General features: G+C 33.8%; 1 protein-coding gene across 1 annotated transcript in view; it reads right to left on the bottom strand.

The window, feature by feature from the left end:
- Window positions 1-22,708, bottom strand: part of LOC126832358 (low-density lipoprotein receptor-related protein 1) — a 163,502-nt gene that overhangs the window by 35,974 nt on the left and 104,820 nt on the right. The window contains exons 27-52 of the mRNA XM_050563103.2: window positions 22,030-22,152; window positions 21,050-21,175; window positions 20,389-20,583; window positions 18,974-18,997; window positions 16,143-16,347; window positions 15,645-15,818; window positions 15,062-15,209; window positions 14,498-14,594; window positions 13,456-13,599; window positions 12,593-13,019; window positions 11,929-12,035; window positions 11,325-11,606; window positions 10,504-10,626; window positions 9,587-9,715; window positions 9,160-9,294; window positions 8,747-8,876; window positions 8,196-8,468; window positions 7,638-7,762; window positions 7,046-7,168; window positions 6,259-6,492; window positions 5,556-5,736; window positions 3,487-3,691; window positions 2,726-2,918; window positions 1,772-1,900; window positions 730-861; window positions 33-257 (exon numbers count right to left, since the gene is read on the bottom strand). Coding sequence (XP_050419060.2) covers window positions 33-257; window positions 730-861; window positions 1,772-1,900; window positions 2,726-2,918; window positions 3,487-3,691; window positions 5,556-5,736; window positions 6,259-6,492; window positions 7,046-7,168; window positions 7,638-7,762; window positions 8,196-8,468; window positions 8,747-8,876; window positions 9,160-9,294; window positions 9,587-9,715; window positions 10,504-10,626; window positions 11,325-11,606; window positions 11,929-12,035; window positions 12,593-13,019; window positions 13,456-13,599; window positions 14,498-14,594; window positions 15,062-15,209; window positions 15,645-15,818; window positions 16,143-16,347; window positions 18,974-18,997; window positions 20,389-20,583; window positions 21,050-21,175; window positions 22,030-22,152 — 4,389 coding nt within the window. The remainder of the gene's footprint in view (window positions 1-32; window positions 258-729; window positions 862-1,771; window positions 1,901-2,725; window positions 2,919-3,486; window positions 3,692-5,555; window positions 5,737-6,258; window positions 6,493-7,045; window positions 7,169-7,637; window positions 7,763-8,195; window positions 8,469-8,746; window positions 8,877-9,159; window positions 9,295-9,586; window positions 9,716-10,503; window positions 10,627-11,324; window positions 11,607-11,928; window positions 12,036-12,592; window positions 13,020-13,455; window positions 13,600-14,497; window positions 14,595-15,061; window positions 15,210-15,644; window positions 15,819-16,142; window positions 16,348-18,973; window positions 18,998-20,388; window positions 20,584-21,049; window positions 21,176-22,029; window positions 22,153-22,708) is intronic.

The raw sequence follows: 22,708 nt of genomic DNA, 5'->3' as shown, positions 1-22,708 counted from the left end.
GACAGAATAAAAGTTTTTGTTTATTAACTTACTGCAGTTCTTTTCATCTGAGTGATCCAGACAATCACTATCTCTATCACATCGATATTTGTTTAATATACACATCCCGTTATCACATTTAAACTCATCTTGATTACAAGAACAGTCTCGTTCATCTGAATTATCTCCACATTCATTAACACCATTACATACTTTATCTAAATATATACAGCGTCTGTTGGTACACATAAAATAATCAACAGGACATCTTCGTGTTTCTGTAAATTTAAATAAACATTTTAGTTATACAACAATAACCATTTAGTTTTACAACAGATAAACATTTTAATTTTACAACAGATAAACATTTTAGTTATAAATGTATAATATACAAAAACATTTTAATTATACATTTATAATATAAATAAACAGATTAGTTATAGATGTGAAATACAAAGAAACCTTTTAGTTATATATGTATTATATAAAACATATACATTTTAGTTATTCATGTGTAACAAAAAGAAACATTTTGGTTATATACATGAAACATAAGGAAACATTTTAGTTATACATGTATAATATAAAAATAGATATTTCAGTTATAGATGTATAATACAAATAAACATTTCAGTTATACATGTGAAACACAAAGAAACATTTTAGCTACACAGGAAAATCTAGCAAGACCTTCAGGCATTACAAATAGGAATGGGGTATTTTGGTTATTCACACTGTACTAATACATACCACAGAATTCCTTGGATTCATCGGAGGCATCAATACAATCAGAAATACTGTTACATGTTCTTTCTATAGATATACACATTTTACCATCATCACATATAAAATCTGTCATATTACACTTCAAATTCTTATCAGCTGAAACACAGAACAAAAACATATTAATTTGATAATGTCAAAGAACAAAATGTCTAAAGTCCAATTCAACTGACAAATCTCAAAGAACAGAACTGTTAACCGTAAACAAGATTTCTAATATATAAAAGTAAAAATACTGTTTTAAAAATGTCTAAAAGTTAATACATAGTGAAGGACAAACTTGATATATTCTTAGATGATTAATATTGACTTTATACCTTATAGTTTTGAAGCTTTTAACGTTATTTTATCTGGATCATCGCCCTTATTAGTATTGTGATTTTTTATCACCTTCTAAGATATGACGTCATTCCCAAAATAATGTTGCCACTCAGTTAGCAGACGGATGTGTCTCGAGACAGTCTACATTTCCTATTTGCTTTTTTGTATTCAGTTTTGTTTTTGTTTTTGTGATGGATGGAACATGTGCCCTATATGTATTGAATACTGAAACGTTTCTTGATTGATTTTAGAGCATTTAGGTTTAGACTACTTTTTTATACATTTCACTGATGTGGTTACCCGTATAGTTGAATTTTACTACATATGCTTACATTCGTATTTCGTGTAGCATATAGCAGATCATGACTCATGCTGGCATTACACAATGGTTTCTTTGGGTTGTATTCCTAATTGTTTTCAAACTACAGACCCGGGACTGTAAAGCGCAGTGGACGTTTACGGCTAGCCCCCCGGATCCATTCACTTTTTTTGAATTGTCTGTCTGTTTGTGTTTTCCTGAGTATGATGTCTTGTCCGTGTATTTGTTTTTGTGTAAATTTTGTGTGGGCAGTCCCCCTGCACTTACTATTAGAATAGACATAATATGGAAGATTGATCACTCTTTTAAAGATACAATAATCCTTACAAAAAAAAAATATTCGAAAAGTAATTTAAGGGTGTTACTTACAGGCACATCTCCGACCATCTGGTAATAAAAATTGACCTTTAGGACATTCACATCTGGGTTGACCTTTCTCATTTGTGGTACATGTTCCTTCACAACCAAACATATTCTGATAACATTGGTTTAATTTACCTGGTATCAAACAGAAATGGATTCCAAAATTATTTTGACAATCACAAAGAGGATACTTAATTAAATTATTTCAATCATCATCACAATACTTTGGTCATTTTAAGACTCACAAATGGCTATTATTTGGTCTCTCTGGTGTTCTGTGCAATGCAAAGGAGGAAAATTTAGTCCCCATTGCAGCCTTTCTGCCTACTCTTCATTGAATTTCAATTGTCAAGAGCTCCTTAATGTGCATACTAATGTGTACACTGGTGGAACTCAATGTTGAGTCCCATCTAAACTACTACTACTACTACTACTACTACTAATAATAATAATAATAATTGTTTTCTATAGCACTAAACATTCAGTCAGTTTTACTTGTCAGCCCTGCAAGCACCACCCCTGACAAGTTCGAACCACTGGCTTAAAAAGCTGAAGCTTTTTCTCAGCCAAACCAGGATTCGGACCTAGGAAATTTTAATCAAGAGTCCAATGCCTTGACCACTTAAATACCATGAAAGTCCTTTCTCAAAATGGACAAAATAGAATACTAATTTGATTACTCTTATGAGTGAACAAACACTATTAGAATTAGTTTAGAAAATCTGCATCTGTGTAATAAACCATTGGTCAGTCTCGGGAACAGTCATTAGACTGATTAAGTCAACTCTACTCAGCTGATCAGACCAAAGTGCTTTGGTTTTTACTATAGTTCCACCATTTTAGTTGGTCAAGTGATTAAGGTTGAATTTTTAAAAAAACCATGGAAGTCAGTATACAGATCTAACAGAAATATCTTATCTATAAAAAAAACTAAAATAATTTCAAAATTATTAAACATACAATTATCAGCATCTTCAGCGATGGCTACAATTGCCATTGGTTGACGTTTGATATTTTTCTTCAACCATGTGATTTGTGATCCGTCGTATTTATTGGCTCGTAAAACAGCCCGTAACATCCAGTCCGTCCAGTATATATAATCAGCATAAACAGTCAAACCAAATGAATGTTGAGGTATAGATGTTACAATAATCTGAAATCAAATTTTCATTTTCAAAGACACAGATCATCATTTGATGGAAATTTTGAATATTGTGAAAGTTGAATCTCGCACGCAGGAATATCAGTTCGAAAATGGTTAATTTTACAACATTTGGCACCATCTGCAGACGATATAAACAAGTCAGCAGCAACTTTTTTGGCTAATATCTTTTGATGTTCCTCTTTTTAATTTTATTGCATCCAAGCTTGGAGATTATCTACAATGAATATTTTGGTTTTGTTTTCTTAACTAAATGTTAAATAATCAACTTTATTATATTTTCAAAAGGATTAAAAGTAAGCCATTTTTCTGCAATAGAAGAAGTAGGGGATAGAATAAGTTTGTTCCATTGATCGTCATCCAATTACAGGAATTCTTGCTAATTTTAAACACAGAAGAGATAACTTTATTTCTTACAACTTTTGGATGCATAAGAATGCTTTTAATTCCAATCTACTAGCCCAGAAGAAAATCTTACATTTCTTGGATGGAGAAAGAGAAATGACTGTTATTATAAGACAACATAATATGAATGGTCTCAACAAAACCTGTTACTTACAACTCTATTTGAACCATCTAAATCACAGCGTTCTATTTTATCAAGTCTAGCGTCTGACCAGTACAGTTTCTCAGCTTTATGATCTATAGCCAGACCATTCGGTGTCTGTATTTGTTCGGTAATAATTGACTCGGGTTGAAATCCATTTAAATAAGATCTTTGTATCCGTGGTTTCTCATCGTTCCAATTCGTCCAAAATATTTGACTGAAAAAAAAAATAGAAGTATTTATGAGTCTAATGATCAGAAGTCGGATATGGTTTAGAAAATGTCAACATAAAACCTCCTGCATGGTACCTGCTAATTTGTTGGTTTATACAGATTCTTAGTTGTGTAGGATGGTTGGGCTGGCAAAGAACAGCATCTAGTCATCCTAATGGGACAAAAAGCTAAGGTCCCATATACACGTTGGATATATAAAGAAATGCTGACAACTGGAACAAGCCAACAGTGAGGCTGATGTTCCCTGTCCGATCCCAAAATAAATATTAATTAATTGCACATTGATCTTTTTGATAAAACTATACATAGTCTAAGCAGAAAACGTTCTCAATCGAACTCAGTAAAGGTTTTGAAAGGCAGGGGACACCAAGAGTTAGGCTATACCACTGCTGTTCAAGCAACCTTTCCCTCATAACAAACTGCATTGTGTATGTCCGTCTTCATTAGCCCGGATGAAGCAGAAAAACAAGCCAACAGTGAGGCTGATGTCCCCCGCCGAAATAGGAAAATAATTAGAGGACACATATAAATTTATCACAAATAAGCGAAACGGACAGACAGACAAACAGACAGACGGACGAACCCATTTTAATAGTTCCCTGCTTTCTTCGAAAGGCGGGGGACAATCAAAGTAGGAGAGTTATTGTTTTCCAAAGTCTCGACCAATCAAATTGCGTATCGCTCTGCTTACCCTGAGCAGAAAATGCTCATTATCAAACTTAGTCAAGGTATTACTGTAATGAAACTATACACCAAGTTTCATCAATCTCACTTAATTAGAACTAAAGTTATCGTGTCCCAAAGCATCAACCAATCAAATTGCTTATCTCTGCTTACCCTAAGCGGAAAATGCTCATCTTCGAACTCCATCAAGGCATTGACCTAATCAACACATACATCAAGTTTGAACATTCTAGCTCAATTAGGAAGAGAGTTATCGTGCCCCAAAGTATCAACCAATCAAATTGCTTATCTCTGCTTACCCTAAGCGGAAAATGCTCATCTTCGAACTCCATCAAGGCATTGACCTAATAAACACATACACCAAGTTTGAACATTCTAGCTCAATTAAAAGTTATCGTGTCCCAAAGCATCAACCAATCAAATTGCTTATCTCTGCTTACCCTAAGCGGAAAATGCTCATCTTCGAACTCCATCAAGGCATTGACCTAATCAACACATACACCAAGTTTGAACATTCTAGCCCAATTAGGAAGAGAGTTATCGTGTCCCAAAGCATCAACCAATCAAATTGCTTATCTCTGCTTACCCTAAGTGGAAAATGCTCATCTTCGAACTCCATCAAGGCATTGACCTAATAAACACATACACCAAGTTTGAACATTCTAGCTCAATTAGGAAGAGAGTTATTGTGTCCCAAAAAGTGTGACGGACAGACAGACGGACAGACAGACGGACGGACAGACGGACAGACAGACGGACGAACCCATTTTAATAGTCCCCTGCTTTCTTCGAAAGGCGGGGGACAATAAGACGTTAAACCTAATTTCATTTCATTCAGTTGGTGTATGTTGCGGTTCTTCGACATGAGAATTTTAGGAGATAATGCATCTACTCATTAAGATGGAACAAAAAAAACAAGGTCCCATATACACGTTGGCATGCACATAAAAGTCAAACCCCATTACATTTCATTTCATTTCAATTTGTGTATACCTTATCTCCTAAAATGTTCATGTTTACTTGATCAGCACTTTTCAAGGGATTGATAGAAATTCAATTTAGTATAACTTTTGTTACACTGATTTTTATAAGTGTTTTTGTTTCACTAATTTTTCTCAGTGTTTTTGTCCATTTATGACTAGTAACATATATAGCCACACCTACCTTCTACAAACATGTAATACAATGGCTCTAGGGTGATCTTTATCTGATAATTGTATTAATGTTTCTATCTTGGGTTCATCACTACCTAGATGTATACGATTAATAGAAGAATTGGTATAACTCGTTAGATACAGATCTTTATTCATAGAATCAAAGACCAATCCTTCAGCAGAACCAATTCCTGCAACAAACAAAGCATTTGAAGTTAGACATTTTACAACTTTCTATAATTCATAAATTTAATATGTATATTTCAACAATGATATTTTGATTCTTCAGTAATGTTAACTCTCTTGGAATAACTGACAAAATCTGAGAAATCTGAGATCATTTGTAATATCAATAATTATAGCCACTAGATTTAACAGAAGGATTTGTTGACAACTGATGGTTATACAGGACCACATATAAAATAATGCTATTTTGTGCATGGGTTAGGGACAAAGTTTTGTAGCATTTTAGGATGATCTAGGTTGAACAATCAATACAGTTCGTTATAACAATGCTATTGTTTGAACAATGTTATAATGCTAATGACTGAACAATCAATGTTGTTTGATGTAACGATGCATTTGATTCAAATGGGTCAATGTTATTGTTGAACCAATCATTTTGTTCAATGTAACTCTGCCATTTTGGATTGTATGTAAGCAGTGTTTGTATAGGGCTGGGTAGTTATTAGGTACTTTCTAACAGATCTTACCTGACATTACAACTTTATGTCCAGTACCATTAAAGAACATTGTCTGTATATCACCTCGTTGTATATCACTATAATATATTCTCTGACTACTGTAATCATACGCCAAACCAATTACGTTCTTCATATTTGTTCCGTTTGTTAATAATTTATACGGAGGATTTGGATCAGTTTCGTTTGACATGTGAGCACTGCCAATGGCTGTCACTTCAGAAAACATCAAGAAATCGGTGAACTCTAAAACATCAAAAATACAGATACATGTATTTAAATCACTGTGGGCCCCTATGTATCTACAAGAATAATCAGAATGAATATATCGGGTTTAACGTCATACTTTATTGCACAAACCAGGCTAATGAAGATGGGCATAGGTCATGATAAAAAAAGAATAAAAAGACAATAGGGTCACTTAATATGGGATTTATCTTTGTATACATTATCTCAATTTGAAAATTTAATTGATAACAATCTGAATTTATCACTATCTCAATCTGAATCTATCACTATCTCAATCAGAATTTACCACTATCTCAATCTAAATCTATTACTATCTCCATCTGTATCTTTTACTATCTCAATATCAATCTGAATCTATCAATATCACAATCTGAAACTGAATCTATCACTATCACAATCTGAATCTATCACTATCACAATCTGAATCTGAATCTATCACTATCACAATCTGATTATATCACTATGTTAATTTGAAAATATACTTCGTCACTATCTCAATTTGAAAAGCAAGTCCCTTCCTGCTTCCTGGATTTTCTTATGTTCAACTTACCTTCACAATGTTTGCCGTCTGCTTTCAGTTTACCATAAGAACAGACACAAGTTGGTGTTTCTGTACCATTATATAAACATAGTTCAGCACAACCATATTTATTATCATCACAAATATTTGTACCTAAATAGATAAAAGATGGCTAACTTCAATACACAATCATATGTACTCCTATCCCATTCATCTCAATTTGGAAATTATATGAAATAAATGGGGTTGAACGTCCTCCTGTTCTGCACCAACCGGGTTATGAAGTGTGCTGTGCTATGAGGGGAATTCCCGTCCATATATCGGCGCTACGACCTACTCTTCTTTCTAATTCCAGTGTGTACGTAGGACCTTGTTCCTTTAAACCATTTAAACGACTAGACCCAGTTCCTTGCCAGGACCCTCCATCTGCATCACAAGGGGAAACCACAATGTACATTAATGAGCCAGTGTTGTACCCATTCAGCCATTGTGGTGCCTATGTCAATTTGGATATAGATTGTCTTTCTAAATCTAGTCTAACTAAAATTGGGCTTATCCGTCTTTTTCAATTTTGTTGTGGACTTTCTGCTTGTAGTTTACAATATCATGATTTTACATTTACCTGTCTGTCTCGCTTTATCGAATACAACAATATCTTTTAGTTTGTTTAACAGATCTGTCTTAACATATTCCATTCCAGTACCATCAGATTTTCTAGCTTTCTTGATGGAGCCTTGACTATCAGTTCTAACATAAATACAAACACATACAATTTTAATCAAAATAAATATAGGACTTTTCTTTTTTCAAAAGAAGCTGCAGTTGTGCTCTAAGTTTAAAGTTTAAAGTATGTCTTTTCTAGAACATCTGTTATCGTTTCTCATTTGAAAGAGACAGGCAGAAACAGGGTTCAATGTCCACTCAACACAAACTAAGTCATTTCGGGACTAATATGACATGGAACAATTTGTATTTTCAATAATTCAGTTTCATGTGGTGGTCTTTAACAGTGGGAGGAAACCAGAGAATCCCATGGGTTAGACCACTCGATCACCCAACTACCTCCCTTCTCATTTGAAATAAGACAAGGACATGTTTATGATTTTAAGTGCATGTGTTAGACCATTTGACTACCCAACTCCCCCTTTTGCAGATGAAACAAGTGACTTAAAATACTTACGTATCAGCCCAATAAATATAATTGCCAAACACTGTTACAGATACACAGTCAGTCATATTCTTCGTAATCAGCCTTCTTGCATTAGTTTTTAAATTCAGCTGATTTATTTCATTTCTTTTCTGGTCACACCAATAAAGATTGTTTGTTTCATAATCAATCGTAAGTCCAGTTGGTTTAGTGATGTCTGTGTTAATCAATGGTTTTAACTCAGAACCGTCTAAACGTGCCTGCATAATTCTTGGTGCAACACCATCATCAACAAAGTATAGATAACTATAAACAGAATTTTTAAAACAAATTGATTCAAACATTTATAAAGAGAGGGAGAATTAATAAAATTGACACAAGAGTTTCAGTGGCCGTGCCACAAATATGAAAATGAAATTGGAATGTTCCTTAGCCTTAAGTTTAATATGTGTATTTTGTTTTTCCAAAATTTAAGACCCCTTTCTACTATAAGCCACGGGAACCACACCAACATGAACATGCCATTTCTATGCACACATTTATATTGATGTATAGGATGAGATTTTGTCGTCCAGTATACTTACCCCATTTTAGGATGTACAACTATAGTTGTTGGGTTATCCAGACCTTTATGTAATATAACATAACGAGTACTGCCATCTGTTTTTGACACTTCTACAGTATTATGACTTCTATCAGTCCAATATATATTATCTGTACAAATATTCAAAACACAAGTTATTACCAAAACTACTAGATATGGGCTGTATAAATCTGTTGGATTTAATTCTTGTTCGGTGGTAGGGCCACAAGCATTTGAATTTTAGCACTTTGAGAACCCTACTTAAAGCTTTGGTTCAGATTTAATTAAACAAGTATTGCTCACAGGACTCAAGTGTCCCTGAAAAACTAAATATCAAATTGCTTTGATCTAGGTACTAATTGTACTTCTTCAGACTGACTCAAACCATTGACCAGATGTCATTTGTATACTTACTTGCAATCCAATCAACAGCTATACCTTCCACACCATTTAAACCATCACTAATAATTTCTTCTCTGTTTGTAAGATCCCGTTTAATACGTGATATAGTTCTAGCATTACTATCAATCCAGTAGATGAAGTGATCCTCTGTATTAAACAAAACAAAACCATTTAAATACTCACATCTTAGGGACCGTCACAAATTTTAACACTTGCATTAAAGGGAATAACCTCTCAACCTGGGTTTGGCAGGTTGAAAATGATAAATTAAATATTGGTTCTTTAGTCTTATATTTGCATCAAACCTCATTTTATCTCGATTAACAAATTTTGTTTTGAATTTTAATCGTCCATTAACAATTAGGACGGCGGTGGGGGGTCAGGGTGTGGGGAGGGTATAATACTGTATCATATGCCTATGAATATAAATTGTGTTTACCTGCATGGAAATCTATAGCAGAAGCCAGTGATATTTTCGATACAGGAGGTAGTGCCACCTGATCTGGATTATTCACTGAAAATCCTTGAATCTGGGAATCGGTTGCAAACAGCATAAATGAAGTAATACCTTAATTAAGAACAAAAAACAAGAATGTAAATACAGCATGAGTAAATGTGTAATTTAACATAGAATCCATGGACATTTTTATTCATGAAATCTTGTGTATAATATAGCATGGGTTATACTACACACTAGATCACTAGATGATATGGGCTATATGTATATTCCCTGGGATTTATTGTGTATTAAGTTTATAGTACACACTAGATGGTGTATATCAAAGCATGAGCTATATGTATTCTGTCTGTCTCTCTGTCTGTCTCTCTCTCTGTCTGTCCCTCTCTCTGTCTGTCTGTCTGTCCCTCTCTCTGTCTGTCTGTCTGTCTGTCTGTCTCTCTCTCTCTCTCTCTCTCTCGATATATACACACCTTGATATATTGTGTATTATATAGCATGGTACTACCTTATATTATATGGCTGTATATTGATCTTTATATTATGTAGTGTATATTACAAGGTGTGGTTTTCTATGTGTATTTACTATGGTACATTACAAGGCCTGGTTTATATGTATATTTAATGTTGTATATTGCACAGTAAAATGCACAATATCCACATACATGTACATGTATATTGGTCTTATATTACAAGCTTCTGATTGTTTGAAATGACTGGGTAAAGTAAGTGCTATGTCAAGATGATAATAATATACAATAGTGTATCTGTAAGAATATTCAACAGGGATTAATATCTTCAATATGACTGTACCCCTTTCTGATGAATTTCAAGAATTAAATGAACTAAACCGAGTCAGAAGATTCTGAGACAAGTGTGAGAAATAGTCGCATATTTACCATTACATGATGTACCATCCGCTGCTATCTGGAAACCAGCTGTACATTTACAGATTCTATGAGAAGGTGTTGGTAGGCACAACTGGGAACAGCCAGCATTATTCACGGAACATACATTGACACCTGAAAACAATGAGAAACATTTACACCATACCTAGCTGATGATCTACTCAAGTGGTGGAAAGAATGCAAGAAGAAACATTCAGAACTGGTAAACTAGCTACATTTTTTGGCAAAGAATCTGTAGAATTCTCTCATATATACCTATTCGAATAAAAATTTCAAGCCCGTCAAATATTCGAATAGTGTTATATTCAAATATCCTATCACTACTTATAATCCTTTGACACATAACAAATTAATACTGGTACAGATTTAAACAGTCCAAAACAGCTGTTACTTACACCGCCTCAAACCACCTGAGATGTGTAAATATCTTTCCGTATTATAGGACCATTTACTAGTATGTGCAGATGCAACAGCTGTGCACTTGATTGGAGCCCTAGTTTGGGCAGTATGATGCTGTCTAAATGATAAGAGAGAGAGAGAAATGGGGTTTAACGTCCACGTCACAAACTAACTCATTTCGGGACTAGCATATGGTTCAATTTTATTTCATTAATTCGCTTGCGCATAGGGGTCTTTAGCAGTGGGAGGAACCCTACTCCTTTTCATGTACAACCGAGGAATCGAAACCACACCAGCTGACTCAATGACAGACTTTATGATACAGCGCGCACATGCTAATCATTCAGCCATCCAACCCCCCCTGTCTAAATGATAAAGGGTTAAATATCTTATATAGAAACAAATACACCTACCTCCTTTTCCTCTCTCTTTGTTATAGACCTGCATAGCTGATATATATGGTGTATTGTCTCTCATTATAAATTTCTCATGAGGCCTACTGGGATTAATTCTAATAATATGATTGGTGTTGGACACGTAAATATTTTCTTTAAATATAGTCATTGACACCAGGGACGTGTCATTAAATCTGACATCAACTTGATTGCACGTGCCGTTGAAAAAGCATCTGTTGATAGTGTGACGTCCACGACTAATATAATATAAAGAATTTGAAAAGGTATCCACAGTTAAACCTGAAATGTAGAATTAAAGAAAATGAATTAACACACAAGTACAATTATTAAACAGACACAGAGATAGAGAAATGGGGTGTAACATTGACTCAACACAAACTAGGTCATTTGGGGACTAACATAAGGTACAACTTCATTTCAATAATTCACTTGCGTGCAGTTGTCTTTAGCAGTACCAGAAAACCCACGAGGTTTGGCAGCAGACCCTACTCCTTGTCACGTACATGTATAGTATATAATACATAAGGTTGTGGGTGTTTAAAGATTTTGTATATTGGATACAATACTAATTATATCAGTTAAAATGAAGAATAGAACCTACTTGCTGGTTTTGAAGCATCACTAACTAAGACTGTTGGATCACTACCATCCATATTAGCTTTAATAATGGTGTGTTTAGCTCCTCCAATATCTGACCAGAACATTACACTGAAATAAACAATCATCAAAAATAATAAATATAAATTATATAGACAATAAGCTGAAATATGCCAGATTAAAAGTCAAAAAAGAGCCTGGATCATATCAAACCATAACAGTCCAAAGTTATTCATATTGAACGATGCTATTGTAAGCTATGATCATTTGAAGTTTACATTAGTTTTTAGTAATTCAGATTGCATCTTTTCATACACAGATATCACATTTAGTCTTCCTAAAATAAACACATTAGTTCAAATTTTATTCAAATCAAGCAATTCTAATCTTTATTTCAATAATAGCCAACAGAGGTCTTTAGCAGTGGGCAGAGAGCAAAGAGTAAGGAATAAGTCACCAACCAGTGTCATGTGGGACCAAATCCATACTACTTGTATAGATGACAGACCACATGGCCACATAAACTCCAAGAGTTTACAAGTACAGGTAGACATTTTTGCAAAAATTCCCACATTGTTCAAACCTTTGCCATTTCTTGTTACAATGCCCCGATTCAAAAAATTAATGTAGGTCGAAACTGTTCACAGACAGATATTCAAGATGCTTACCCAATTTTAGGATTAATGGCCAATGAGTTAACTTGTTTCATTTGTCCTACTCTTGATATAATTTCTGTTCTATAGGCACCATTTAATTTAGAAACGGATATTGTTGAAAAATCTAATTTCTTGTTGTATGAAGAAAAATACATATTCCTTGACAGATAGTCGATGGCAAAACCTTCAGGATGGGATATTCCTGAATCTATGATTGTCTCCACACCAGATCCATTCAAGTAAGCACTGTTAATGACATTCCTCTTTAAATCTGTCCAATACAGACGTTCTTCTTGTATGTCATAATCGATAGCCGTTGTGGAGGTATTGTTATCGACCAATCGGACAGTAATGGATGGTATCACGTTATAGTTGGCGTTATCTAAATCTACGCCTCGTATCTCGTTCTTCTTGACAAATATCAGGAAGGTATTATCATCTGAAATAAAAGATGAAAATTAACAACTTTGGATCTGACTTGAAATTTGACTTAAATTTTGTATTGCAGCATTATTCTTAATTGTTGATTGAGAAAAGTTTTTCCCCAAACTTTAATAGAGAAAATACAGCAGTACTGCATAATAACATAAAAACAAAACAACCCATACATTACAATAGTATAAATATTCAAAGTTTTATCAAAATCCATTGCAGGATTAAATTTATTGTTTTCCAAAGAGTCTTGTGGAAGGACAGAAAACCCTCTGATTAAATAGTCCCACATCTTTCAATTGTTCAAAATATATTGTTAACATTATCTTAGAGAGTGGATATAATAAAACATGCTATACTTTAGCTGCAAATATGTCTAACTTCAAATTAAAATTAAAACCATAATTTCTGTATGATTTGCTTGTCCATGATAAAAATCTTACCTCCACAAGTTTTACCATCTTTATGTATCTTCATTCTATGAGGACATCTACAATTAGCTGTTGTATTGCCACCATCTTTGGAAGGGATACCAATCAAGCACAGATGTGAACAGCCTCCATTGTTGATGGCACAGGGATTAAAAGCTAAAAATCAAATTTAGTTGAATGAGCTATGTATTTATTGAGTACAGTATTGTATTATGGTGTAAAGTATTTCTAGAGGATCACCTGGTGTACAGTATCTATAGAGCTGTGTACAGTATTTCGAGAGGATCACCTGGTGTACAGTATCTATAGAGCTGTGTACAGTAATGGATCACCTGGTGTGCAGTGAGAGAAATAGAGAGAGAAATGGGATTTAACATCCACTCGACACAAACTAGGTCATTTCGGGACTAACACATGTGCGTAGGGGTCTTTAGCAGTGGGAGGAAATCGGAGGACCCAGAGAAAACCCATGAGGTTGGACAGGCGACCCTACTCCTTGTCACATACAACCGGGGAATAGAAACCATGCCAGTTGACTCAATGACAGACCTTATGATACAGCGTGCATGTGCTAACCATTCGGCCATCCACCCTCCCCTGGTGTGCAGTATCTATAGAGCTGAGTGCAGTATTTGTAGTGTATCATATGGTGTAAAGTGTTTCTAGAGCTGTGTACAGTATTTTTTAGAGCATTATATGGTGTACAGTATTTGTAGAGTTGTGTGTAGTATTTCTAGAGTATCATATGGTGTACACTATCTCTAGAGCTGTATGCAGTATTTATAGAGCTGTGTACAGTATCTATAAAGCATATCAGACAGTGGGATTTTCCATAATTAGGTAGGTCTAGCATTATTTGAACTTGATATTCTTAAGCAGTTGTATTTATTTTCTTATTGAGAGTGATAACACTTGTTCAACAACACTGATATAAACAAAAGTTGCTTCATTTTTAAATTCATTTGAAACTTTCCTTACCCTTTCACAACAAGATCAATCTTTAATAATATTGTCCTGATTAAAGAGCTAGATACTTTCTGTGATAGATTCTTACCTTTAGGTTGTCGTTTAGGATGATAAACATGAAGATCAAAAGGTTGTGTAAATGTTTTCTGTACTTGTTGAATACCTGATCCATTATATTTATTAGCCTGGAAAATAACCAAATGTAATTGATCAATCAATTTCTGAGAAAATAACATAAAAGTAAAGCTCCAAAATATTTCATTTGGCTATATTCCCTACATGAACTGGCGTTTGTGAATAACAAACAGAAAACATTTTATAAATCCAAAATATCATGAAGTCGTCTGCGCTGTGATAACAAGATCCAATTATTCCAATTGTATTGTCATGTCATGGTGTCATTGGGAAGCGGCTGTGGAATGATATTACTTGTGAGTGAAATATACAGAAAATACATGGTAATTGTAATAGAACTTCTAATGTTATATTCTGTTAATGGCTGTGTCTTTGTAAATAATATTAAAATTATCTGTCCAAGCACAAATCTCCTCTACCATTGATCAAATGACTATAGAATTCTTTTTAGCATATGCTACTCTCAAAATGACCTTTATCAGATTCATATGAGTAAACAGATGAAGTAAATTCTTACCTTAGATAATGAGTTTGTTTTCCAATCAGTCCAATATACATAATGTTCAAATAATGTTATGGCAAATGGCTGAGCTAATGACTCGTGACTCTGTAGGATTAAATGATGATCTTCTCCCTTGTATGTAATAGAATGTATAGAATCTGACCTGAAATATAAGTATACACGAACATCTAATGTTAAAACAAAGAGAATAAATATAGAGTCCAAGACTAATCAATTAGAATAGAACTAGAGTTTATCATGTTCCAAAGCATCAACTAACCAAGGTGCTTAGCCTAAACAGAAAATGCTTATCATCATGGAAAATTGGATAAGACATTCACCCAATGAACATCTACAGCAAGTTTTCACAGGCTTATTGTGTCCTAAAAAGTGGAATGGATGGATATACAGAAAGATGGACAAATTCATTTTAACAGTCATCTGCTTTCTCAGATAGGTGGAGTAAAAATAAGAGCACTTCCGTATCCAAGTGGGAACGGCAATCAAGTCAAGTATATATATTCCTTGACTTTTCAGTGTTGACAGATTTAAACACGAAGTCAAAGTGTATTGTGTTCTTTTAAATAACATATCTTACCTTGCATCTATCCAGTATAATCGTTCAGCATCGTAATCCAATGTTAGACCATTTGGCCAACCACCTTGAGCATAATTTGGTCTTATACCAAATAAGATTGTTCTATTTGAGCCACTCATTGAACAGGTTTCAATTCTAGGATTTGCTCCATCCCAGTCAGTCCAAAATAAGGCACTGTTTAAAAAAGAAAAAAAAAAAGATAGGTAACAAAACATACATTTACAGCAGCTAAGTTGTTTGAAGAGTCCATAACAGTTAACACGTTTATATTCTTTTGTAGTTAATGGGAACATTTACAAGACAATCAAAACTGATCAAGGACGTCAACCGGTGTGGTAATTATCAGAAATAATTAAAATTCGATAGGCTTTTATTTCTACATAATCATGATCGAATTCAGATGGCTTTTTTTTAAATGAACAGAAACATTGTGACAATTAATCTTTTGGCACATTGGAGCTTTAAAGATGTCATTTTATTTCCAAATACTGTACATACCCATATCTAGGATCAACGACAATGGCTCGTGGACTTGTCATAGCTCCAGCGACCAAAGTTCGTCTTGATTTGCCATCTAAGTCAGCAACCTCAATTTGATCTAAATTACTCTCCACCCAATATAATTTATCTCCTATCCAATCAACAGCTAAACCTTCAGTTGTTGCGAGCCCGACGTTTATGATCGGTACAATGTTCGTAAGAGCTGAAAAATATCAAATTATCCATTAAAAAATAGTTCTTTCAGAATAAAATGGATGGTACTGGTGACGTTAAAGGCCTATATACATGTAATAAGAAAAGAAAACAAGAAAAAGCCTTTCTGTCATTCCTCATTCCATTATTTTTTTTTTATTTCAACAGTAAATGTTGAATGGAAAATCTTCTATAGAAGTTTCTAACTGAATGACTGTGATAGTTTTCTGCAGTAAGACATTTATCGCCAATAGAGCGCGAGGCTAGAACAATGTTTATCTGCCAAGACAGAAGTCAATATGGCACCTGATAAAAGCTGAAAACAGATTGACAGAAAAAAGCCTACATATATATGTTGAAGATTCATTCTTGTTTTCTGCTAGGCAGGTGTTTAAAATAATGATTTTAGAATGGCAAGAATGATGGAAAAGTAAATTAACTTAAAATATCTATAACATTTGAAAAGATGAATTGAAAATAGTTACTTGTTCTTTAAATAACCTATAAAATTTTCTGCCACCAAGTGCTATCTTACAAAAATTAAGCAATAGCTATCTTTAAAAACATTTGCTCCTTATCACCAAAATAAAAGGAAATCACTACATCTAAATGTCTTGTTTTTCTGCCTTGGGACAAACCAAGCCCACTTCTTCAAATCCAAATAAGCTCCTACTTTAGACTATTGTCATGTCCAGGTATTATTAAAGCATTTGTCTCTCTGCTGGGATAAAAAGCACTAATTTTTCCTTACATAACTCTAATTTTACATAAAACAAGTGACAAGATATGATATGATAGTGATATGTTCCGAAATCTTATAACCGATACATAATTATTAGAAGTCAAGAAACTGTATTAAATGCAAAGATGCTTGAAATGCAAAGAATAAAACCTTAGGCTGTCTCAAAAGATATTGACCATATACTGGTTACAAACTTTCATTATGGAAATTTCCGATGGAGGGAGGGAAATGGAGTTCAATGTCCATTTGACACAAACCAGGTCATTATGGGACTAACATATGGTTTAATTTCATTTCATTAATTCGCTTGCACATAGAGATCTTTAGCTGTGGGATAAAACCAGAGGACCCAGCGAAAACCCATGAGGTTGGACAGATGACCCTACTCCTTATCACGAGGAATCGAAACCATGCACTTGACTCAATGACAGACCTTACGATCTATCGCACACACATTAAAAAATTAGACCACCCAATCATTCCAATTTCCATCATATTCTATTCTATTGAACTCCTATGTGACTAAGTTGGCTCCTTCCAGGTGAACATCATTCAGGGATTTAAAAAGCTCTAAGTTTTCTTCTATTTAATTGTTTTCGGGGTCATCGCTTGACTACATTGAACTGAAGTTTCAATGTATTTTATTAATACTAGAGCAATGTGTAAGTTCTAATCTTCATGATTTAGTGAGAGTTCCAGTGCTTTCTTGTAATGTTAAACATGCATTACCATATCAAGCAAGAACTGAAATATTTACTGAAGACTTTTCAAAAAACTTCCTTAGCAACAAGACTCATATAAATGTCACTTCAGGTAAAAGTCTCAGTCTACATTAAAGAATGTTACTGTTATATAGACAAGAAATTACATTCTGTTAATCCAGTGTGGGTTTTTTATTTTATCCTCCATACAAATCTTGAATTAAACTTTTGCACTCCTCATTCACACCGTTAAAATAAATGAAAAAGTATGAAGACGAATGAACGAATCTCTGAAACAAACAACTAAAAGCAAGAAAAAAAGTTTTCCAAATACACATAACTACACTTAAATAATTATCTGACTGAAATATTTTGATATTAATTTTCATTCAAATTTTCCACAGTGTCTTAAAATTCATGTAAGAAAATATGTATCATTTTATATTTCCTTGATAGCTGTGATCCTAAATATAACTATTGATTGGAAAAAATACTAAACATTACTTTGAGATACTTTTAAAAATAAAATGTGTAACTTTTCTGTGCCGACCAGGCTAATAAGATGAGCATACGCCATGCAGTGTGTTATGAGGAAAACAAGACCTCTTGGTTGTGGGCCATTGCTTTACTCAATGAGACCTACTGGCTAGTGGGCCATTCCAAACCCACCGAGACCTGCTAGATAGTTGGCCATTATTTACTCACTGATAAGTTTTAGACAAATAACACCACTGGTACTAGACAATGTCAGTAGTGCACACATGTAAAGATATCAATAGCAGACTCAGTGGTTGAAGCATGCTAAAAATGAACTGGTGGGCTTGTTAGGCAATTTCTAATGAACTGCCTGAGAAAAAAAATTAATATCATTAATAGTTCAATCAGATTACATTAAAACGAAAAACACAAACAATTACATTAACATCATACATCATTCCTTCACAAGCTCATGCTGACATTCTCTTAATTAAACATAAAACAAAAATAAACATGAAAATAATGAGTGAAAATGCCTGGGAATGAATGATTGTGTCATTACCCGTATGTCAAAAATTCTAATGAACCCATGCATTTATCAGAGAAAAAATTGAAAAGCTGTAAAAATGGGAAGAGACAGACGTTAAAAATTAGTTTTGTTTTAAAATTCAATAACATAAATAATATGAAGTCCTGTTTTGCTCAGGTACTTGTACCTTCTGGTGGTACCGTCTCACTTGCTGGAAAAACAAAACATAATAATACCAATATATTCAGACACTGCATTCTGATTCTATTTCCACTGCATGCAAGTTCGCAACATTTTGTCTTTGAATCTTAGATCTACGACTAATGATAAGTGAAAATACAGTACAACCATAGTATACATGTCCCATGATCTGCGAATGATTGGTCAATCCTCTGCGAAACATCGGACAACGATCGACTGGACGTTGACAAAGGATTAGACGTAATTTGAAAGATAAGGCCACACCAATATGATTTTCAGTTGTTCAGTTGGATCATTTGCTGATGAACAATTACTAGTAAATGAGGGCAATGGATCTGACTAGCTTCTGGTGAGAATTATATAAGCAAACTAGACATAATTTCTTAAATAAACACATAGCAACATTGATTGAAATGCGTAGCAGCATCCATTATATGTAGAAACCTTTCTTTTGATCCAATCCTTTGTCAGTATTCCTTAGAGCAATTGGTCAACAACAAGAGATTTGTAGAATATGGCTGTGTTGTATCACTGAGCTTAAAGGAGCTAAATCGCTATTGTTTGGTGTCCTAGAAATGGACACAAATGGGTCGAAACACATATAATAATGTAACATGAATGTATATAAACTGATTTACATTCAATTGTTTCTTTTTTTACTGTAATTTCTAATGAGTTTTGTTCATTGAAATATATGAAGCGTCCAAATTGAATGGGTGTTAAATATTGGATATCAGAAGCCCAACTTTTCACGGTAAGATAACAACATCAATATTGATTTAACTTGACCAATAAGTCGTGTTTGCAATGTCAAAGACTGTGGATGATATTTAGTTAATGACAGCAAAAAAAAAAAAAAAATAACATCAATTTTAAAGCGATGAATTATGGATAATGCAAAACTAAAAATTTTTGTTCATAAATCTACAAACTGAATCAGTGTCTAATAAATCACAACAATGATATCAAAACTAGAACTAAAATAAATGACTGTGGACTGATCGTTGACAAGATGTTGATTACTCAACTCCTTTCCTGAAGGTAGGGTTGCCATACAGCTATTTTTTATTGATTATGTAACAGCTCCGATGCTCATGATTTTTCTTGAACACAAAATAACTCAAACATATTTTATGAGTCAACAAATAAGAGGTTTATATCAGCTAATGATGAAAAAGGGCATATTATCATTGCCCTTGCGGCAATCATTGCTTTTATTCTATTCAACAATTGGGTCAAGTACCAGAATGACCCAAATTCAATTCCAAATGTTACTTGGAATGTGTAGCGCATGTTTTGTGCAAACCTCTTTGCTGACTATGGTCCAAACTAAAGTTTTATATAGTATAGACCCCCCCACCCCCTTAACCCCCCAATATTACCTAATAAATATCTACTTACTGTTCAGGATCATTTTTCCTCGATAAATTTTATCATCTATAACATCCGTCCAGAATATTAACTGCTTCTCATAATGATAGTCAATTGCGATAGTGTTACGCAATCCTGCTACTAGCGACACAAAGGTCATTTTGCCAAGGTCAACTCGTCTCATCTCATGACGATTAGAATAAATAATATAAACTGCAACATCATCTACAAAGAATACAAAAAAAATATAATTTTGTAATCCAATAATTGAGAATATTTTGATATAGGTTAGGGGTCATTTGATATATGCTAGAGGTCAATTTCAGTTCCCTGTTTATCTAGCAGCTTTATTCCATTATAGCCATGGTTGTCATGTGTTTAGGGAGAGGGAGAAAAAAATAGGGTTTATCATCCACTTGACACAAACTAGGTCATTTTATTTCAATAATTTGCTTGCGCATAGGGGTCTTTAGTAGTGAGAGGAAACTGGTTGACACAGAGAAAACCCAGGCGGTTGGACAGTTGACTGTACTTCGTGTCACATACATGCGGGAAATTGAAACCACACCACTTGACTTTATGACAGACCCTATGATCTAAAGAACATGCGTAAATGTGTTTCACTTTTGACATTCAGAACTAAGTATACTGTCATAAAGACACAGTGTAAAATAAAAAATAAATTCCATACCATCTGCTTTACAACTGTAGCCATCATTCTGTAGTATATACCCATCATTACAAAAACATCGATGACCAACAGGCGTACTTTCACATTTCTGACTACAAATACCCCATGTAGAACAAACATCTATATCTGTTATAAAACAATCATAAATATATACTTAAATAGACAAATAGCCTAAAGCAGAGTTTAAAGGAGGTAAATCGCTAATATTTGGGACATAGAAATTGACACAAATGGGTCGCAACGCATACAATAATGTAATATGAATGTATATAAATTGATTTACATTCAATCGTTTCTGGTTTTACTGTAATTTCTAATCGTTAGGTTCGGCGAAATACGCCAGTATTCTCAATCGAATTTCAATCTCTAGCGTCTGGTTATTCCAGTCTACGCCGATAGTATTTATTTGGCATGCTCTCAAGATAAGAATAGAGCATCACCGTTTGACATGACTTGTGGAATATGCCTAGCCTCGTTTTTCGAGACCCTTATTACAAATAGCGCTGAAACGTATTATGGTACACGATTCGTGTACCAATTGTAAAATGTTTATTTTGTCTTAAATATTGGATATCAGAAGGCCATCTTTTCCCGTTAAGATCACAACATCAATGTTGATTTAAACCGACAAATAAATCGTGTTTTCAATGTCGAAGATTTTGGATGATATTGAGTTAGAGACTTAGCTACTTTAAGTTACTACCGGTACACAATAAAAAGTACTCCTCTAAAAAAAACCAAAAAAACAACCCCATTTCACCCTAACCCAAGCCATAATGGTCAAAAAATTCTTCAAAAGAAAGCCTAATATAAGTAATATATATCTAAATAGAATAGTAAATAAAGAGAATTCGTTTTGTTTTTTTACCATATCATAAAGTATATGTAAAGTTAAAATGAATGTTAAAGAAAGATAAAACAAATGAATACTGGTTATCATTCATCAACAAGTAATTAATGTTCTTAGTTTTATTTCATACCTTCACATGTCACATTGTCATTTGAAATTTTCTTTTTTTCTGGACATGAGCAGACATATCCAGTTGGTGTACGATGACAGATATTACTACAGTCATTGTTTCCTGGTAAACATGGATCCATCACTAAAAATACACACAAAATATCATACAATTAATTCTAATAATACAAATAAATATAGGATGCTTTATTATGGTGAGGCTGGGAGTTCTTTCTACCTAGTTGTACATATGAGGCTGTGAGTTCTTTCTAATATTTCCAATACAACTCATCTGTTGTAAACTCAATGACACTGGATGAACAAGAATTGTTATGTCAAAAGCATTGATGAAATCTTCAAGATAACTTAGTGTTACAATAAATGTATTCGTAATATTGCTGTTTTCTGCCAGGCTGACATCCACCATAGATCTAAACTGAAAATCACCCAATAGCAAACAACACTACAGTGAGTTGTTAATATAGGCCATAGTAACAATTATTTAGATCAGGAACCGAGCATCATGTAATAATAGTGGCCATCTTGGAAATGTAGGCCTTTCGTAATAGCAAGTCCAAAGAAAAAGCATGCCAAGTTTCTTATCAATTATATTCAAATTGACGGAGCCTTTGGCTTTTTAAAATGAATGTTGCCCCAACAAGATTACTACGTCTATGGAACACTAGTTTTTGATTCATAAA

The sequence above is a fragment of the Patella vulgata genome, chromosome 9 (assembly GCF_932274485.2).
Source record: "Patella vulgata chromosome 9, xgPatVulg1.2, whole genome shotgun sequence".
In the NCBI taxonomy this organism is placed as follows: domain Eukaryota; kingdom Metazoa; phylum Mollusca; class Gastropoda; family Patellidae; genus Patella; species Patella vulgata.
This window is presented reverse-complemented; position numbering and strand designations above follow the sequence as displayed.